General features: G+C 52.7%; 4 protein-coding genes across 4 annotated transcripts; 1 reads left to right on the top strand and 3 right to left on the bottom strand.

The window, feature by feature from the left end:
- The first annotated feature begins 389 nt into the window (after positions 1 to 389).
- On the top strand, positions 390 to 4833 carry URA1_1 (dihydroorotate dehydrogenase). Its single transcript, XM_066117286.1, has one exon. It carries the CDS (start codon positions 483 to 485, stop codon positions 1425 to 1427), a length of 945 nt encoding a protein of 314 aa, XP_065977069.1. The 5' UTR covers positions 390 to 482; the 3' UTR covers positions 1428 to 4833.
- On the bottom strand, positions 397 to 6180 carry J3458_002659 (uncharacterized protein). The gene has a single exon (XM_007815079.2). The coding sequence runs from the start codon at positions 4857 to 4859 to the stop codon at positions 1989 to 1991; it is 2871 nt and encodes a 956-aa protein (XP_007813270.2). The 5' UTR covers positions 4860 to 6180; the 3' UTR covers positions 397 to 1988.
- Positions 6181 to 9601: 3421 nt separating this feature from the next.
- J3458_002660 (uncharacterized protein) lies at positions 9602 to 9936 on the bottom strand (the record flags this gene model as incomplete). Its single annotated transcript, XM_066117287.1, has 2 exons — positions 9602 to 9789; positions 9885 to 9936. 2 exons carry the CDS (start codon positions 9934 to 9936, stop codon positions 9602 to 9604), a joined length of 240 nt encoding a protein of 79 aa, XP_065977070.1.
- A 90-nt stretch (positions 9937 to 10026) lies between these two features.
- On the bottom strand, positions 10027 to 10635 carry J3458_002661 (uncharacterized protein; the record flags this gene model as incomplete). The annotated part of the gene is made up of 1 exon (XM_007815080.2): positions 10027 to 10635. The coding sequence occupies one exon, from the start codon at positions 10633 to 10635 to the stop codon at positions 10027 to 10029; it is 609 nt and encodes a 202-aa protein (XP_007813271.2).
- Between the last annotated feature and the right edge of the window lie 5022 nt (positions 10636 to 15657).

The following is a 15657-nucleotide window of genomic DNA, read 5'->3' on the forward strand; positions in this document are numbered from 1 at the left end:
CGGAAGGATGTGTAGTCACGAATAAGGCGTCAAGGAGGGTTCACTTACTGGGCAGATAGAATTCTTGTAAATTTTTCACCATGATGGGCCATTTTTTGTCGCAATGCCATCAGTCCCCGACCAAGATGTGATGCTGCCACTGTGTTTAGTACCGTCTAAGCCGGAGGGCATGTATCGGTGACTTGCGAACTTTGCCAGTGGCTCGGCGGCATTGCATGTCGTTTCCTTCGAGACCATGACGAGGGGCTACCTCTCTCTCCATTTTCAATACCTCTCCTTGTATATGGCCAAGATTCAAGCGGGTGTTTGTTTGACACAACGTGGACTCGCCCCGCCATGATACAAATACACACGTCGGTCCACGGCCCACTTTGAGCCACCACCTCACACGCACCACCACCACCACCATCACCAGATGCCCAACACCTCAACACATTCAACCGCGCAACCCTTCCGCTCCATCTACCCCATGTGAAAAAGCAATGGCCCCCAAGCTCTCCATCCACCCGCCGCTGCTCAACACCGCCTGCCCCTGGGCCACGACGCCCGAGCATCTCGAGAGCCTCCTCCAGTGCCCTTCCACCGGCGCCATCACCACCCGAACCAGCCTCATCGAGGGGTTCCCCCACGACGACGCAATCCACCGATACGCCTTCTTCGACCCTGCCTCCAACCGCGCCCCAAAGACGGCCCCGTCCGCCGCCGCCCCAGTCGGCAGCATCAATTCCTTGGGCTACAGCCCGCTCCCCCTCGACGCATACCTCGCCGCGCTCGCACGCCTGAGCGCCTCCCTGCCCAGCGTGCGCAAGACGGCCGTCGTCAGCGTCGCCGGCTCGCCCTCCTCCGTCGCCGCGTGCTACGCCCACATCCTCGCCGCCTCGCCGCGCATCTCCTTGCCGCTCGCCATGGAAATCAACCTCGGCTGTCCCAACATGCCGGGCTCTCCGCCGCCGGCCTACGATCCCGTGCGCCTGGCCGAGTATCTGGCCGCGCTGCCGGAAGAGCCGCGCATACCAGTTGGCATCAAGACGCCGCCGTACACGCACTCGGCGCAGTTTACCGCGCTAGCGGATGCGCTGGCGCCGTACGCCGCGCGAATCAGCTTCGTCACTGCCACGAATACCCTCGGTTCGTGCGTCGTGTTTGGCGACGGCGGGACCGAGGCGTTGCCGGGGGCCGTGGGGGGCCTGGCCGGCGCGGGCATTCACCCGCTGTCCGTGGGCAACGTGAGGATTCTGAGAGGGGTGCTGGACGAGCGAGGACTCGCCGGCGTGCACGTCATTGGCGTCGGGGGCGTGCAGGACGGCGCCGGGTACAGGAGGATGAGGAGCGCGGGCGCCGTGGCCGTCGGCTTGGCGACGGCGCTGGGGGCCCAGGGCGTCGGCGTGTTTGAGAGGATCGAGAGAGATGTCGGCTCGGAGTGGTAGCTTGGGATGATTTGCGCAAGGCCAGGTGTCGGTGCAGATTAAATTCCCAACCTCAACTGAGAGCTCGGTGCGAGTCTAGCAGCTCTCTGAGACCATGCCCTCTGCGGAGCTGTCGCCGGTGAATCACTGCTGCTGCTCGGGTCTCTTGCCGTCTCGGTCCGCTGAACCATTGACGTTCCCGGCAGGACTACCATGAACAAGGTCGATAATAGCATCCAAAGGCATGGCAACCGCAGCCCACTGGCATGGGGTCATTCTCGTCAGTGTCATGCGTGCACAGGAGCAACTTCCCGATATATGTATTATCATTCACACTGCCCGTCAGAAACCCTATTCTCATATTGTATGAATATATAAAAAAAAGATAAAGTCCATCGAATCGGGGTATATAACAAACACGCCATCCCAGAGCCTCTGCCTGGTTCTACGCCGCCCATGCCGGGTACCCAATATCCAACCAAATACCTAACGCTCGCAAGCGTTTTGAGATCGTAACCTCGGAGGAAGCCATATATACATGGTCCAAAATATATACTTCATAAAGAAAAAGAAGAGGAAAAATTAAGTGATATGGGTGGCGTTGAACGATGTAGCGCCTTCATTATGCTGAACATTTGGCGGGGACGATTTTCTCCTTTCACCAAACTTGGGACTCTGGCAAAATCCTCCGAACAGGCCATTCGGTCTCTGGTTTTGTTGGCCATTCATCACTTGATTGGTTGATAATCCATCCCCGTCCTGCTCCAGTGCCGCCCGGACATCCGGGTTAGGGTCGACCAAAAGCCTCGCGCTGCGGGAGAATTGCAGGAATACAGGGTACGTAAACATTGCAACCTGCAGTGCGACGACGACAATATACGCCGTCTGTACGCTGCCGCCGTGTTCGATAATCGCATACATAATGAAGGGAAAGAAAGCCGGACCGGAACCGCCCATGGTTATGAAGGCCGCCGCTCGCTTCGTTCGACGTCCTTGGCCGCGCAAGCCAATGGCAAAAAGAAGCGGCCAGATAGGCCCTTCAGAGAAATAAAATAGCATAACCGGAATAACGAGCAGGTCGGGATTAGGCGGGTGTAACACGACTGGGAGCAAGGCGAAGAGAAAACACAGCAAGATGCAACCAGTAAGAACGGTGCGTGGTTGTGGAAGTCGGCGATTAGAGGCCGAAAAGTAGGTAAGGCATCCTGCGAGGAAGCGGGATACCGCGAATGCGGTGTGGCCGATGAGCAGGTAGTCTGGGATCGAGATGGCTATGCCGGGCGGCTTGTCCGGGTCGTATGTTGAGCTGGATTTGGTGATGCCGGATGCTGCATCGGTGCCGGCTGGGGGACTCGGGAGGATCGAAACAAGAAGGCTGCGGAAGTATATGCTGTTGCTTTCTTGGCCGGCAACGTACATGTATTGCGCGAATACGGCCAGCACAAGGCTGACGGTGCGCAGCTGCAGGCCACAGATGCTTCGCTTGGTTGTGTCGATGGGAAGTTTATTAGCAGCAAACTCGAGCTCGCTGTCGCTGACCTCTGGCAAGGGCATGTAAAAGAAGAACAAGGCCAGCACAACGCAGAGCAGAGTGATGCCCAGGTATGTCCACTGCACGTTGATGAGCGTCATGCTGTTTGACCTACTCGTGCTATCCTGGCCGATCCCGGTGAAAAACACCTTTTGGGCGAGGAGGCCACTGACGACACTGCCGACGCCTTGCACTGCTTGAGCTAGCAAGAGTCGAGTTTCGCCATATTCTGGTGGTCCGCAAAGAATCATAAAGGAGTTTGCAGCCACTTCCAGCACAGAGAGCCCAAAGCCAACCACACAGCTGCTCAGCATGAATCCACCAAACGAGTTGGTCACGGCTGATGGCCAAAATATAATGGTGCAAATACCATAAATGCACAGCCCGACAATGAAAGTGACCTTATAGCCGCCCACGTTTTCAGCTTCATTCTTTTCGTGGCGTTTGGACCGGTTGTGCTCATCTCTCCGCAGGATCCATTCTCCAACAAGCAACGGCCCAAAGAAATACCCAACGCCGAAATAGGCGCTGGTCAATCCCAGTGTCTGCGCGGTCGACATTTTGTTCACCACTGCAATGGCGTTATTAAGGGTATTGAGAAGGCCATAGGATATGCCCCATAAGAAGAATAGAATGGCCACAATCGTGCAGTATTTGAAGGATTCAGAGGCGTTGGCACGGAGCATGCTCTTCGGTTTCGTCATATTGACAAAACCGAAATAGATGCCATTCTCGACGGAGGAGGTGGACGCTGTTAGATTGGTTTGGGCGCGTGTGGCTACAAGATCTGGGTGCATGCTTTCGCTCAGGTTCCTCATGTCTGGCGTCGTCAGGAATTCCATGGCGGTCATGGGAATCTCATTGCTCGAATCGGATTTGGCGCCACCCGGGTTACTGCCAGTGGCCGACTCTGGTGTCACCATGGACTCGCGCGCGGCACTCCCAACGTATCGCGAAGGCGGTGTTTCGTGATCACTGTTCGATTTCGTCGTGCGAGAAACCCGTGTTCCCTCTGGGTCGTACAACATGGCGGGTAGTAATTTGAGGATGAGCGGCTTGAGCGTAGGGATGCAGGCACAAGTCATGGCAATATTCACCTCAACTGCGCTCCACATGAAAGACAAAGATGCGTTCCATGCAAAGTCTTGCTGGCCACCAAATCGCGAGTTGGGATCACTGGTTAAACCAGTGGGTACATCTGTTATGGCCTTTTGGAGGTAGTAAATACGAACGACATCAACAATGGTAACGAAGATACCAAGGGTAAAGGTTATGACCAGAATAGTTTTTTGCCGCGAAGGCAGTCGCATACCAGTCAGTACAGGAATCGGTAAAGCCAAGATGGCCAGGTCGGTAACAATGTTGACTGGTGCGGCGCAAATAAACTCGGTCAGGAGCGGGATGCATTGTGTTGGGCCGTCGTCGGTCGTGGTCTTCCAAGCCGCGGCGACTGGGTTGCATTGAAATATGTTCATAAAGGTCAGAACGATGCCTGCGACATTGACTACCGCCAGGGTGGCCCAGGAGGCGTATCGCAGGACTGTCTGGGTATTTTTCGCTAGACGCAGATAAAAAATCAAAATGGCGGTTTTTGTTGCCATGAGCGCGGGGTTGTATAGTATAGAAAAGACATATTCGAACCGCCGCAGTTTCGGCAAATCCGTGTCGCTAATGTCATCATCGTGTTTGCCAAGCCCAACTGTCGCGCCGTAGCAGATGGAGAATGAGAGGGCAAATGCAATAAGCCAGGCCAGTATCATAACCCTGTCATCCCAACTGACTCTCCGGACGATGAAGTAGCGGCAAATCATGCGGGCGCCGACAAATACTGAAGCCAGAATCAATGTCGCCGTTGTGACGGCGAACACGGCCGGGCCTCGATTCGGTATCGAAGCATTACCCTCCACCGCCGACAAAGACATGGCGAGGCGAGGAGCTAGCCCGTCATACAGACAGATTTGCGGTCGTCGGCTCCTGCTGGTGATTGAGGAATGGTGTATGGTATATTATAATTGAGCACCGTGAGCGGAAGTTGTCGGTTATCGGCGCAAACATGTCCTCGGTGGCACAAGGTATAGTTCCCTTGCAAAAGGTAGGCGATTTCTACAGTCTGGAGGCAATTGTTGACACCATCGGATCACAGAGTGTCGAGGCCGAATCGCAACGATACAGCAATTCCTGATTCGACGGCTTTTCAAACGCCTGGAAGCGTTGACAATAGGTGGTTGCTGGTGAAGAGGGCCAAGGCAAAGTGGGATGGAGAGGCTGTATTGCTCGGTGACGTCGGGATGAGGACGTCTGTACAAAACCAATGCCACTTGACGACCTTGAATGGGACTAGGCGGGGCTGCTCAGCACGATAAATGGGGTTTTCCAGCCGCCACCCGAGTCTCGGTCGACACAGTCGACACAGCGCCAAAATGCCTGGATCTCCGTAAAGCCAGGGCTATGGACGGAGGACTGGGCCGCCACCAAGCGGCAGTGCGTCCCGTGATTGTGTCTTGGGAATAGTTCAGGAGGAGTAAGCAAGTTGACGAAGAATCCGAGGAAAATTAGGAGAGCAATACGGAGCACTCCATGTCGCGTTCGAAATTTGTGCGCGGGGTTTGTTCGGGTTTGCCAATGCCGAGAGTGAACAAGCGGCAAGTGAGCAGAATTTTTTCCGTCGCAAGTATGAGCAGCAGCAGCAATAAACTCATTACTTGTTGGTTTGGGGCGTTAATTTCCTTGCCTTTTTTTTTTTTTTTTTTTTTTGAATCCCTGCCACGCACACATCCGGCTGTGACAACTGACATGCCACGGTGACGATAGCCGTCGGCCAACTTCAAAGGAGGCTCCTCGGAACTAAAGACAGAATGGTTGGATGGTCAGGAACCAAGTGTTGGCTTCATCTGCTCGGCCTGCAGCAAGTGCAACATGCAAGCACGGACGAGTGAGCAGCATTCTGAGTTGACGTGAGCGCGACTTGGAGGGGGCAAAAGTGGCAGCTGTTGAGCGTGGCATCGTGTCAACTGGTGGGGCCTTGGTTGGCCGGGGCGAAGTTGAAGCTAAAGAAACGAACAGGTGCCAATCAAGAGATGTGTTATCAGTCATCATGGTGATGCTCTGGCCGGCGCATCGATCGGTCAATTCGGCAGCTGTTATTGGGTCGGATGCATGAGTGCTGATGGGCGAGAACCACTTGCATTGACGGGAGAGCGTTTGGGGTCATCCCGTAATCTGTACGGAGTATTGCAAACATTACACTTCATCTGAAGTTCTGAAGTTGACTCCATCATGGTTTCTCGCGCCTTCCTTTTCCTCGGCCCTGACTGCGTGAAGCGCATGTCTGGTCCAATCGGGCAGGCACGACGCTGCCAAGTGCACATGCCATCTGCCAACTGCCAGCCGCGAACTGCTAATAGTCAAACTGCCTTCAGTGTTCAGATCTGGTCCGATGTCGTCCATGTCTCCTCCATATCTGCCCTCCCACCGCTTTGCATTGTCTCGGCTGCCTTGAAGCTGCAGCCATGTCATCCATTCTCGCGAGCTTATTTCTTACTATTGCTTATTGCTTATTGCAACACATACCGTCTGCCAAGCTGCCACATTTGTCAGGGAAACATCTCTCCTTCGTCGACACTAGCCCGAGATCTGCTGCTCTCAAACAATGTGGTATCATCTCGGCCACCAAACTCTGAAGTTGGCATCATCACCACAGCCAGAAAACTACGCCACCACGTTTCACGCGCACCTCGCCAATCGTCGATTACCTTGGTGTGAGACACTCTGCCACTGCCGGAATCCCTTTGAGTGTGCTAAGGTCCATTTTCTGTAATCGACCAGGATTCGGGCCAATAAGAATTATTATATTAAAAGGTACATGACTTTACCAGAAAATAACATAATAATAAAGGTACCAGAAATTTCCAAATTTACAAAGAGCTACATCTTATTGCGGCCGACCCTGCTATCGACGAGGTAGCTCCTAGGTATCGCAGAAAAGTGGGTCCCGCTACCTCACTTGCACCTTAGCACACTCAAAGGGATACATTGGCTGATTAGTCGCCCATGAGAATGCCACGAATGCGGGGGAGGAGAAATGATAGCCTCGCCCGAGGCAGTTCCATGAACAGAGCGCCTTTGGGCTCGAGTCTGATGCGCTGCCCCAACCTGTGCTCCCAACAACATTGCGCAATGTCATCGCAAGGTCCAGGTCTTCGGCCAACAGTGACATGTTCGCCACTGGCTTTTTGCCCTTCACACTCTCTCCTATCTCATGCGACGGAGACACGGGCCGGCTTATGGAGTCCTGAGTACTGCGACCCGGCCCGTGATATATCAAGTCCCTGAAATTGGATCAGCTGCTCAATATTATCTACGACTCTGTGGTACAGATCCACAGCGGCCGACATGTCGGGTGTTCCCCAGGTGCCCCAGCAATAATCCCTCCACCCCCAGTGCGAACTCTGTGGGATGCAAAGGCAGTAAACTGCGGGCACAAGACCCGCCGTCCTGCTCGTTATCGAACCTCTGAACTCCGTTCTCTAACTACATACTAACCCAGTAGGTGATACGCACGCTACAAGTCCATTACTCCGTGCGGAGCACAGTTGTGAGCATTTACCCCGTCTCTCCAGCGTCGTTGCATTGCCTCGAGACTTTACTCCGTGCGATCCAGGCCAATGCGGCGAATGCTGTAGCGCTACCGCACTACCAAAGCTCCCAGTCACAGATTGTGATGATATCTCACGCTTTGAAAGACAACTCACAACTGCAGCACTACATGTGATACATGTGATGCCGGAAAATCGCGCGGCCAGCACAGCACAACACTGCCCTTACCGCTGTTTGGGACTTGAACAGAGACCGACAGGACAGCCCAGGAACAGGGGCCACTTCCGCCAGCTCAATTTTTTCCTTTGGTCCGTAGGCAAAACTACCTCTTGTTGGACACTTGCAGTCAACCTTGTTAGCCAATAACAGTGATTTGCCCAGTGTGGCAACCGCCGTAGTTTAACGGGTGATTTCTCGCCTTGCGCTACGAATTTTTCTCGTCACAAATCACACCGACACCAACAACATACCCAACGTCTGGAAAATACGGCCAGCAAAACGCCAATGAGAGCAAACTTCTGTTCACGACCAACCACCGTTGACCCAACCGCCCAGCTGCACACTGTGCCCGTGGGCAAACCCCACGAATTACGGCTTGGCGTCAAGCCACGCCCCTGTCCTTCGGAGTACAGTGAACTGCGTACAGTTTGTGCAGACCCAAACTACAGTGGCTGCAAGTAATGAAATCATCATGTGGCTCCCAGTGCAGCACTGTAGCATCACGACCATTACGACAATCTCAGCTTGGCGCTCTAGTAGGTAAGCCGAGCAACGCGAGCGCCGAGGTTGGGGTGCATACAAAACCCAGTCTGGGCTACAGTTCGAATGGGTGAATCAGGCAGCTTCTATAATTAATGCATGGTCGCGGTTGTGCGGACCGACGTGATAATGCCAGATGATGGGATGTTTGCTCCTGAAACGACAATCGGCCCTATACTTGTCTCAGACTGGTAACGGTCTTCTACAGAGTAAGTAGCCTTTGTTTCTTTGACGCTCCAAAAACATGATTGCTGGGCAACAATTCATGGCCGCCAAGGGCAGACAAGGGCAGACAGTGTCTGCCCTGGACCCTGTTTCTCAAAAGTTACAGTATACTTGTTGAGTACTTGACAGTACGTGACACATCGCGAGGTCGATACACTTTGGCCTGGTAGACCTACATGATTCATCACACCCAAACCACAAAAATTGCTCACCGCAAGAGCGGCTCCTCGTAAGCCAATCAGGTAAAGTAACTCATTTCTTCAATCAAACTTTGGGACAGCGCTGTGTTGCGCCTCGGGTGGCTGTGAGACCTGCTACCCTAGAGCTCGAGCAGAGCCGCCAGCTTGCCAAGTGCAGCGCGTGAAGCAGTAAGCTTGCTTTGTGCGAATCGGTGCAACTTCTTCAATACAACCCCGAGGGGTCAACAAGTCGCGGAGCTGTGTTCTGAGTTTGCGCCGGCGCCGATCTCGAGTAGTTTGGTGTTTTCATCTGCATCCATGACGGGTAGACTATCATGCTGCCGTGTATTCTGGCCTGGGGGATCAAATCATCAGACGCGTCCATCGAGCGTTCTATTTGGGTTTAGTAACGTCAAGACGTAGGAATGCGCCTATTAATAGCGTCTCATGTCATTATGTATCTAGGCATGTACAAGAGCCCTACACGTGTGTAGTTCTCGCTACACTGTCACATTGTGCACAACTCCATATCCAGTGACACCGCGTCGTGATACTTGCGCCGCTTCACATCTATGCTTCTATCGACCTTCAAGCATCGCCTCCTGCGTCTTACTCGACGAATCCAACCCCGTGGCCGGCTCGATCCCTTCCACCTTGCTCTTAATCAAGCCCTGAACATCCAGTTGCGGACCTTGGTAGTGCTTGCGTCCATCAAACACCCACGACCCGCCGGCAATGAGAAGCATGACGCCAAAGCCATGATGGTAAAGGGCATGCCGCCATCGCGGACAAATGCGTACGTCATTCGTGTGCTGGTGCAGACCAGCGTGGTTGTCGTGAAACCATGCAGAGCAAGGGAAAGACGAGCAGGCATGTGCTCTCGGCTTTGCTCCCGGTGGCCTGCATCAAGATCTCCAAGAGAGGTCCCCAGGCCGCACCCAGGGCGTTGTCAATGTGTCGACACAGAAGAGCAGGCCGCTGAGGAAGATGAAGCCCGTGACCATGCCGAAGGCGACGCAGTAGAGCATAATCTTGGGGCCCTGGTGCTGGGGGTCGGGAATCTCCTCAATCATGTATGCGGTGGCATCGAAGCCTAGGATTTGTTAGCTACGTATATATATACGAAAATCCTTCGTCATATATGACTTATAGTTGATATATACAAGACACCTACCCGTCAATGCGAACGCGGCCTGGAGCAAACCAAGAAGCCAAGCCCAGCCGTCCGGCCACCCGACATGATTGATGAATTGGCCGTAGACAAAGCCTCTGGTTTGGAAATGCGGCCTCGCACACGCCAGAACGGTAATGAGAATAACGAAGAATCCCGTCATGGACCAGAAGAAGGCCGCCTCAGTGTGAAGTTTGGCAGCAAGAAGGCGTTGATGGCGAGAGCAACAAGTGCAAAGCCAACGTAAATCGGGAACTGGTGCCACGGCCTCGCATCATACGAGTGGTTGAAAAGCGAAATAATGTCGACGACAAAGGTGCTGCCGAGCAGCGGACCGGTGGCGCTGGGAGCAACTTGGCCGCAGACGTTGATCCAGCCCGTCACGTAGCTGATGGCGCGGTCCGCAAGCTTCCACGAGATGATGGCGGCCCAGTGACACTGCCCGCCGGCCGTGGGATACGCGGACAGGAACTCGGCGAGCAACGCCGCCAGGCACAAGTTGCAGATGCCGGCACCCACGAGGCCCCAGATGACGGAACTGGATCCTCCCGAGGGGAGAGCGAGTGTGATTGAAGCGGCGAGGGCGGTCCAGGTGTTGATAATGGCGAGGGCTAAGCCTAGCATGGATATCATGGAGAAGTTGCGCTGAAGCTGTTGTTTGTGGCCCATGGCCGCGAGCTGTGCCGCGTCGTCGGCAAGACGGGTTCGCCGCTTCTCATGATGGCTGAGAATGCTATTCTGGGCATCTGTTCGCACTGAGTATATCATGGCAGACATCTGTGAGAGTTTCCGAAGGGATGGCATTTAGTCGGCCAGAAGATAGAAGTGAGGTATCAGTCGAGACGGATGGATGGTCCTCCGCAGTCGGGGCGACTACGAGCGAGCTGATAGCATCGAGGCAACACCACGGCGATTCTCCTTACCACCGGTAACCCATTTGCGGAGAAGCGGAAGTGCTGGCATGGGAACAAATGGAAGCGTGGCGATAAGCATATCCGTTCATGGCAAAACCGCAAAACCCGTCTGCAAACTCCGCCTATAAACGGCCGATCCAAGATCATAGTATCACCCATTGCGCGATACCCGCCAGAATTTAACATGTGCGCAGCGGCCAATTCAACCTTGCCATTGGACAGCTAGCATCGAAAAACCAGCTCGCCGACCTTGGTGAGACCCCCGTCATGAATGGAATTGATCGACCGAGCCGCCTGCTTCTGTCGTGGCTTGCAGCTGCACTACCAAAAGTGCAGGAACGTACGGTAGTGCAGGCCTCTATCTCTCTTTATGTATCAGGGTTTCCGTCGCCGTCAAGCAATTAAGCCTCCCTATAGTGATTCCACTTGATGTGTATGCGGTTTCTTGTGGCTCATTCTCTCTAAAGGCGCTTCACGAGGGAGTATACTGACTTTGATGAGCTGTTTATTTGTTCTCTAATGACTTTCGTTTACGCTACGTATACGATGACTAAATTTAAAAGAAATATTGTTATTTAAGTCTTATTAGTCATTAGTTAAATTATGAAAAAAGACAAAAAAAAGGGCTAGATCAGTCTTATTAGTTATAACCAGTATTATAACTTGTAGCATTTTCCCAACTACTAGACGAGTTGCGTGTTGAAAACAATGCGGCGTAGCGTGAGAAACAGCTTGAATTCCGCCATGGTACTGGCCAGACATTTCTTGCGGGCAACACTGAAGCTACAGAGAGTCTACAACTTGACCAGCTCTCAGGAACCGTACACGACAATCAAACCCCGAAATGGTTTATTACGGCCCGGGTTCTAAAGGGTGCGTCCAATGCAGAGTCAGGGGAGTTCAAAGTAAGTCGCTCTGCAGCTTTCAGTGGTATAAGGCACTTATACAACCGAGCTGTTGCCAGTGTCGTCGACATTCTCAAGCCATGCCGGGGATATCCACGGCGTCCAAACTCGCAACACGCAAACGCCAGCGGATATCCAACAAGACGTGACGCTGTAAAATTCAAAAACTAGAATCTCGCCTCTGAGCAACCCGGGGCTGCACTCCGAGGACGAGATATTTCCGGGCAGAGTTGACATTTGTAATGATCCGTCTGTTAGTCGGGTATGGAATTCAATGCGCTGTGTGCGTCTCATGCTCTGGACGACTATTGTGCGACTAGATGCCAGGGGAGAGCACACTCCCCTCGAATTATCGGACCACGCCTGACTGTGCCAATGCAGCTATAATAGAACTTGCACCAGGCTCATAGCTGAAATTGTCACCCCGGTTCCCTACATTTCCCAGCCCGCACAGTTATCTAGCTTTGGCTACAGAGTCAACCAAGGGCAGCGGGTGGTGGGATTTCTCCTTCCGTGGCCACTTACCTGCCTGTTACTGCAGGACTACCTAGTAGTAGCTCAGCGTGCCTGGGTAAAACGGAGGCTCGAATACATCGGTACTGAGCTTGGAGTCATGTTGCATACTCTCCCGCCCCAGGTATGTTGATTCACCCCTCCCTTTTGGTCCAGTTATCTGCCTCAGAAACTAACATAGCCATGTAGCTGACAGTTCGTCTGCCTTCCAGGCAGATCGAACGAGATGATCAAAAGCAGTTCCACGGTTGGGTACTTGCGGATACTGGTGTATCTACTACTAACCAAACAGGCCCGAGGCTATGGCACGGATGCATCCTTTCCTCTTTGGCTTTAAATAGACAATTGTACGGCACCCATGTCTTGTAAAAGCAGCGGCTAAGCCTCTCACAATGAGTGGGCAATTTCATCAAAAGTGACCTGGCATCATCTGTGGCCGCCGTCGGTTACCAAGTAGAGCGACGGTAGATGGACTGCGAACACAGGGCCCCTGGCGGCTGCTTCGGCAATGGCTGAAGAGTCACTGTGGGATTAACCCGACACCAGCAGGACAGGACTATTCGGCAGCAATTCCGCGTATAAGGGCCGATGTGCATTTCAACATGGCCGTCCATGTCGGCGCAACGGAGCGTATGCGACTTGCCAAGCGTGATGGCGGCCACTACGGCACCTCGTTTGCCACGCTATTCGTCGGCAGTATTGCGGCCAGTCATGCTCGCTGCGTTGACTTTTTACGCTGATGTCAGGAGTGTCGTGGAACGATGATTTGGTACTCATGGCTAAGTGTCCTTCTGTTGCCCAACCCACGTCGGATCACTTCACAAAACTGCCGGAGGACTTGCCGAATTTTGAGTCGCCATGCTGCCCCATAGGCCTGTGATGGGCTGAGATTCATTGCTATGTCGCGATTTGCCCGACAACCTACCTACCTAGGTACCTAGGTAGGAATCTTCTTGCTTGGATACTTGACATGTATCTCGATACCTCAACCCAACCTCCCAAGCACAAGCATTGTTGGAGAGTAGGTAAAAAGAAAGAACTCGGTTGTGTTGATGTTGTGAAAAGTCTGTTGTTCCCTGCAGTCTTGCTCAGTCTGCGCCCAAATAGCCCCAACGTCTCACCATGTGTTCTTTGTGTTGCTTCTAGGCTCATGCAAGAACGGTTCCATTGCCTTTAGCATTTGACGCGTGAATTCATGCTGACATCTCTTTTCTTTGCTTCTATTTTCTGATCTTCTTATTATTGTGCATAGCTAGTCTATGTTTCTAATTTAAACGCTAATTGTAATCCTCCCTTTCATACCGCAGTAGCAGTCTATTGCGGTGAGATAAAATTAGCCCGTTTATGATGTCCAAGATGCTACTTCTGGCATGGGAGTAATAAGTGAAAGTTGAATTTTACTAGCTACTATGTTTTCTTGGTCAAGTATCGTATCGTATCGCTCATCTACAGCCCTAGTGAGCCGTATCAAATCCAAGTCAATGTTTGGATATTCAATGTATACAGTCTGTGGCAGAATATATTTACCCACCGGGAAGTTTGCACTAATATACTATAGCTTATCATAGTAGAAAGCGCGATAGCCAGGCACCTGGTCTGGTTACATAGCTTTTGTCTCCCACTGCATGTCGTTTTCCTGCTCTCTCCTCCAGTCCATCCATCTTACGTCCCGAGTGACTCCCATGCCTGTCATTATCCTAGTATCCACTACCCTATTGTCGTATGCATTACACCATGATACCATGATACAGCGCGTACTTGACCACGACTCGAGGCAGGCATCGGTGTTGAAGCAGAGATCGGTGGGGTTTGTGTACTCGCTCCGTGAGAGCATTAGACTCCCACTGCCAAGATACTCACTGGTTTGGGGTGACTTTCGGAAACTGGAACAAACTCGTGCATGTAGTTCGCTGTTCCCGGGAAAGGTCAGGAGAGTATCAGTAATCGGCGGTCGTGTAGTGTTTGTAGAATCTTAAGTGAACAGCATCTCAACTTCATTAGTCTATTTTGATCGAACGCAAGATTCTGCCCGTGTTCCATCATGAGTGCGGAGACGAAGAATTTGAAAACCGTTATTGTCGGCGGAGGCGTAGCAGGGCTTTGCTTTCACTTGGCTTGATGTTCGAAAAAAGTAGGTGTCGACTTCATCATGCTTGAGGCCTACCAGGAGATTGCGCCACAAGTTGGAGCGAGCAATGGCATGCTTCCCATTGATTTCCGAGTTTTGGACCAGCTAGGCTGCTATGACTGAATGCTGAAGATGACAGATTATCCGGTGAATAGAGTGATATATCGCGACTCACGTGCCAACGAATCCTGGTCTTTTGGAAGGTCTCGACCAGGCATGTCCCAGCAGTAAGTTGGCTTCAAATGATCATTTTTTTGTTTCAACTCGCGGAAATCCGTTTGGAGCACTCATTCCAACCACACGCCTGCCCTACAATCACGGGAATCCAGCGCTATTTCTTGACCGCCGAATTCTGATGCAGGTTTTCTACGACGAGATTCAGGACAAGTCCAGAGTCTTGACCAAAGAGAGTCTGGTGAGAGTCCAATACCACCCGAGCACCAGTTACCGCGTCTGATCGAACTTTCGCAGGCGACATTGTGGTCGCGCCGACGGGATTCACTGCATGGTGCGGTAATAAATGCCCAGAAAGCGGATCCGAGCTGGATAGACGCTGCAGAAGGACAAGGTTCGTAAAGGCCTGCAGTCTCGTGGCGGCGTACGCTGACCACATCTTGAAAAAACAAAGCACTATCTGCCACGTACGCCTGTATCTTTGGCATCAGCGGGCCTGATGAACCGAGCTACTTGTTTGTCATTAGAAGACTGGCAGAAGCCGTCCATGAAAGTGACATTCCCAGGTTCACCAAGGCTGATGAGAAGGCACTAGTAATGGACACTTGGACGACCACATCGCTCCGACTTTACACTAGTCTTGCTGGATATACCTTAAGCGGAGGTACTTTGGAGGTGGAAAACTTTTACCCTCTTACCTCCTAGTCTATACTTGAATAAAACTTGCAAGACTGACATTACGCCGTAGCTCGAACCGAGAACTGGCCAAGGCAGCAACTCGCAGTCAAAACGGCAGCTGCTTTGGTCAATCGCCTCGTAGCCGCACTTAATCAAGACTCTGAGCATCGACTCCCGACTGAGAGAGTTTCAGACATCTTTAGACAAGGACAGGGATTGCGAGGGCATCGGGCTTGGGATCTGTTGAGGGAAGCCCATGCGCGCCAGAGGCTAGAATGCTTGGGAACCCCGTCGTTGAAGTCTGCAGCGCGATGTATTGTTCCGCGTCTCGCCAGATCCATTGTGAGGGAACGCTGGCTCAGGACAATCCCTCCAGCGGTTTCGCTCAGCATGCTTCCCTTGGCCTCTCGTCAAAGAACGGTGGCTGTTCACGACGAGTTGTTCCGAATACCGAAGCCTCAAGGGCTGGCCGGAAGCT

The sequence above is a fragment of the Metarhizium acridum genome (assembly GCF_019434415.1).
Source record: "Metarhizium acridum strain ARSEF 324 chromosome Unknown scaffold_13, whole genome shotgun sequence".
NCBI classification, from domain to species: Eukaryota; Fungi; Ascomycota; class Sordariomycetes; order Hypocreales; family Clavicipitaceae; genus Metarhizium; species Metarhizium acridum.

Excerpts from the sequence above, each read along its gene's own strand:
- URA1_1 (XM_066117286.1), top strand. The coding sequence starts at position 483 with ATGGCCCCCAAGCTCTCCATCCACCCGCCGCTGCTCAACACCGCCTGC.
- J3458_002659 (XM_007815079.2), bottom strand. The coding sequence starts at position 4,859 with ATGTCTTTGTCGGCGGTGGAGGGTAATGCTTCGATACCGAATCGAGGC.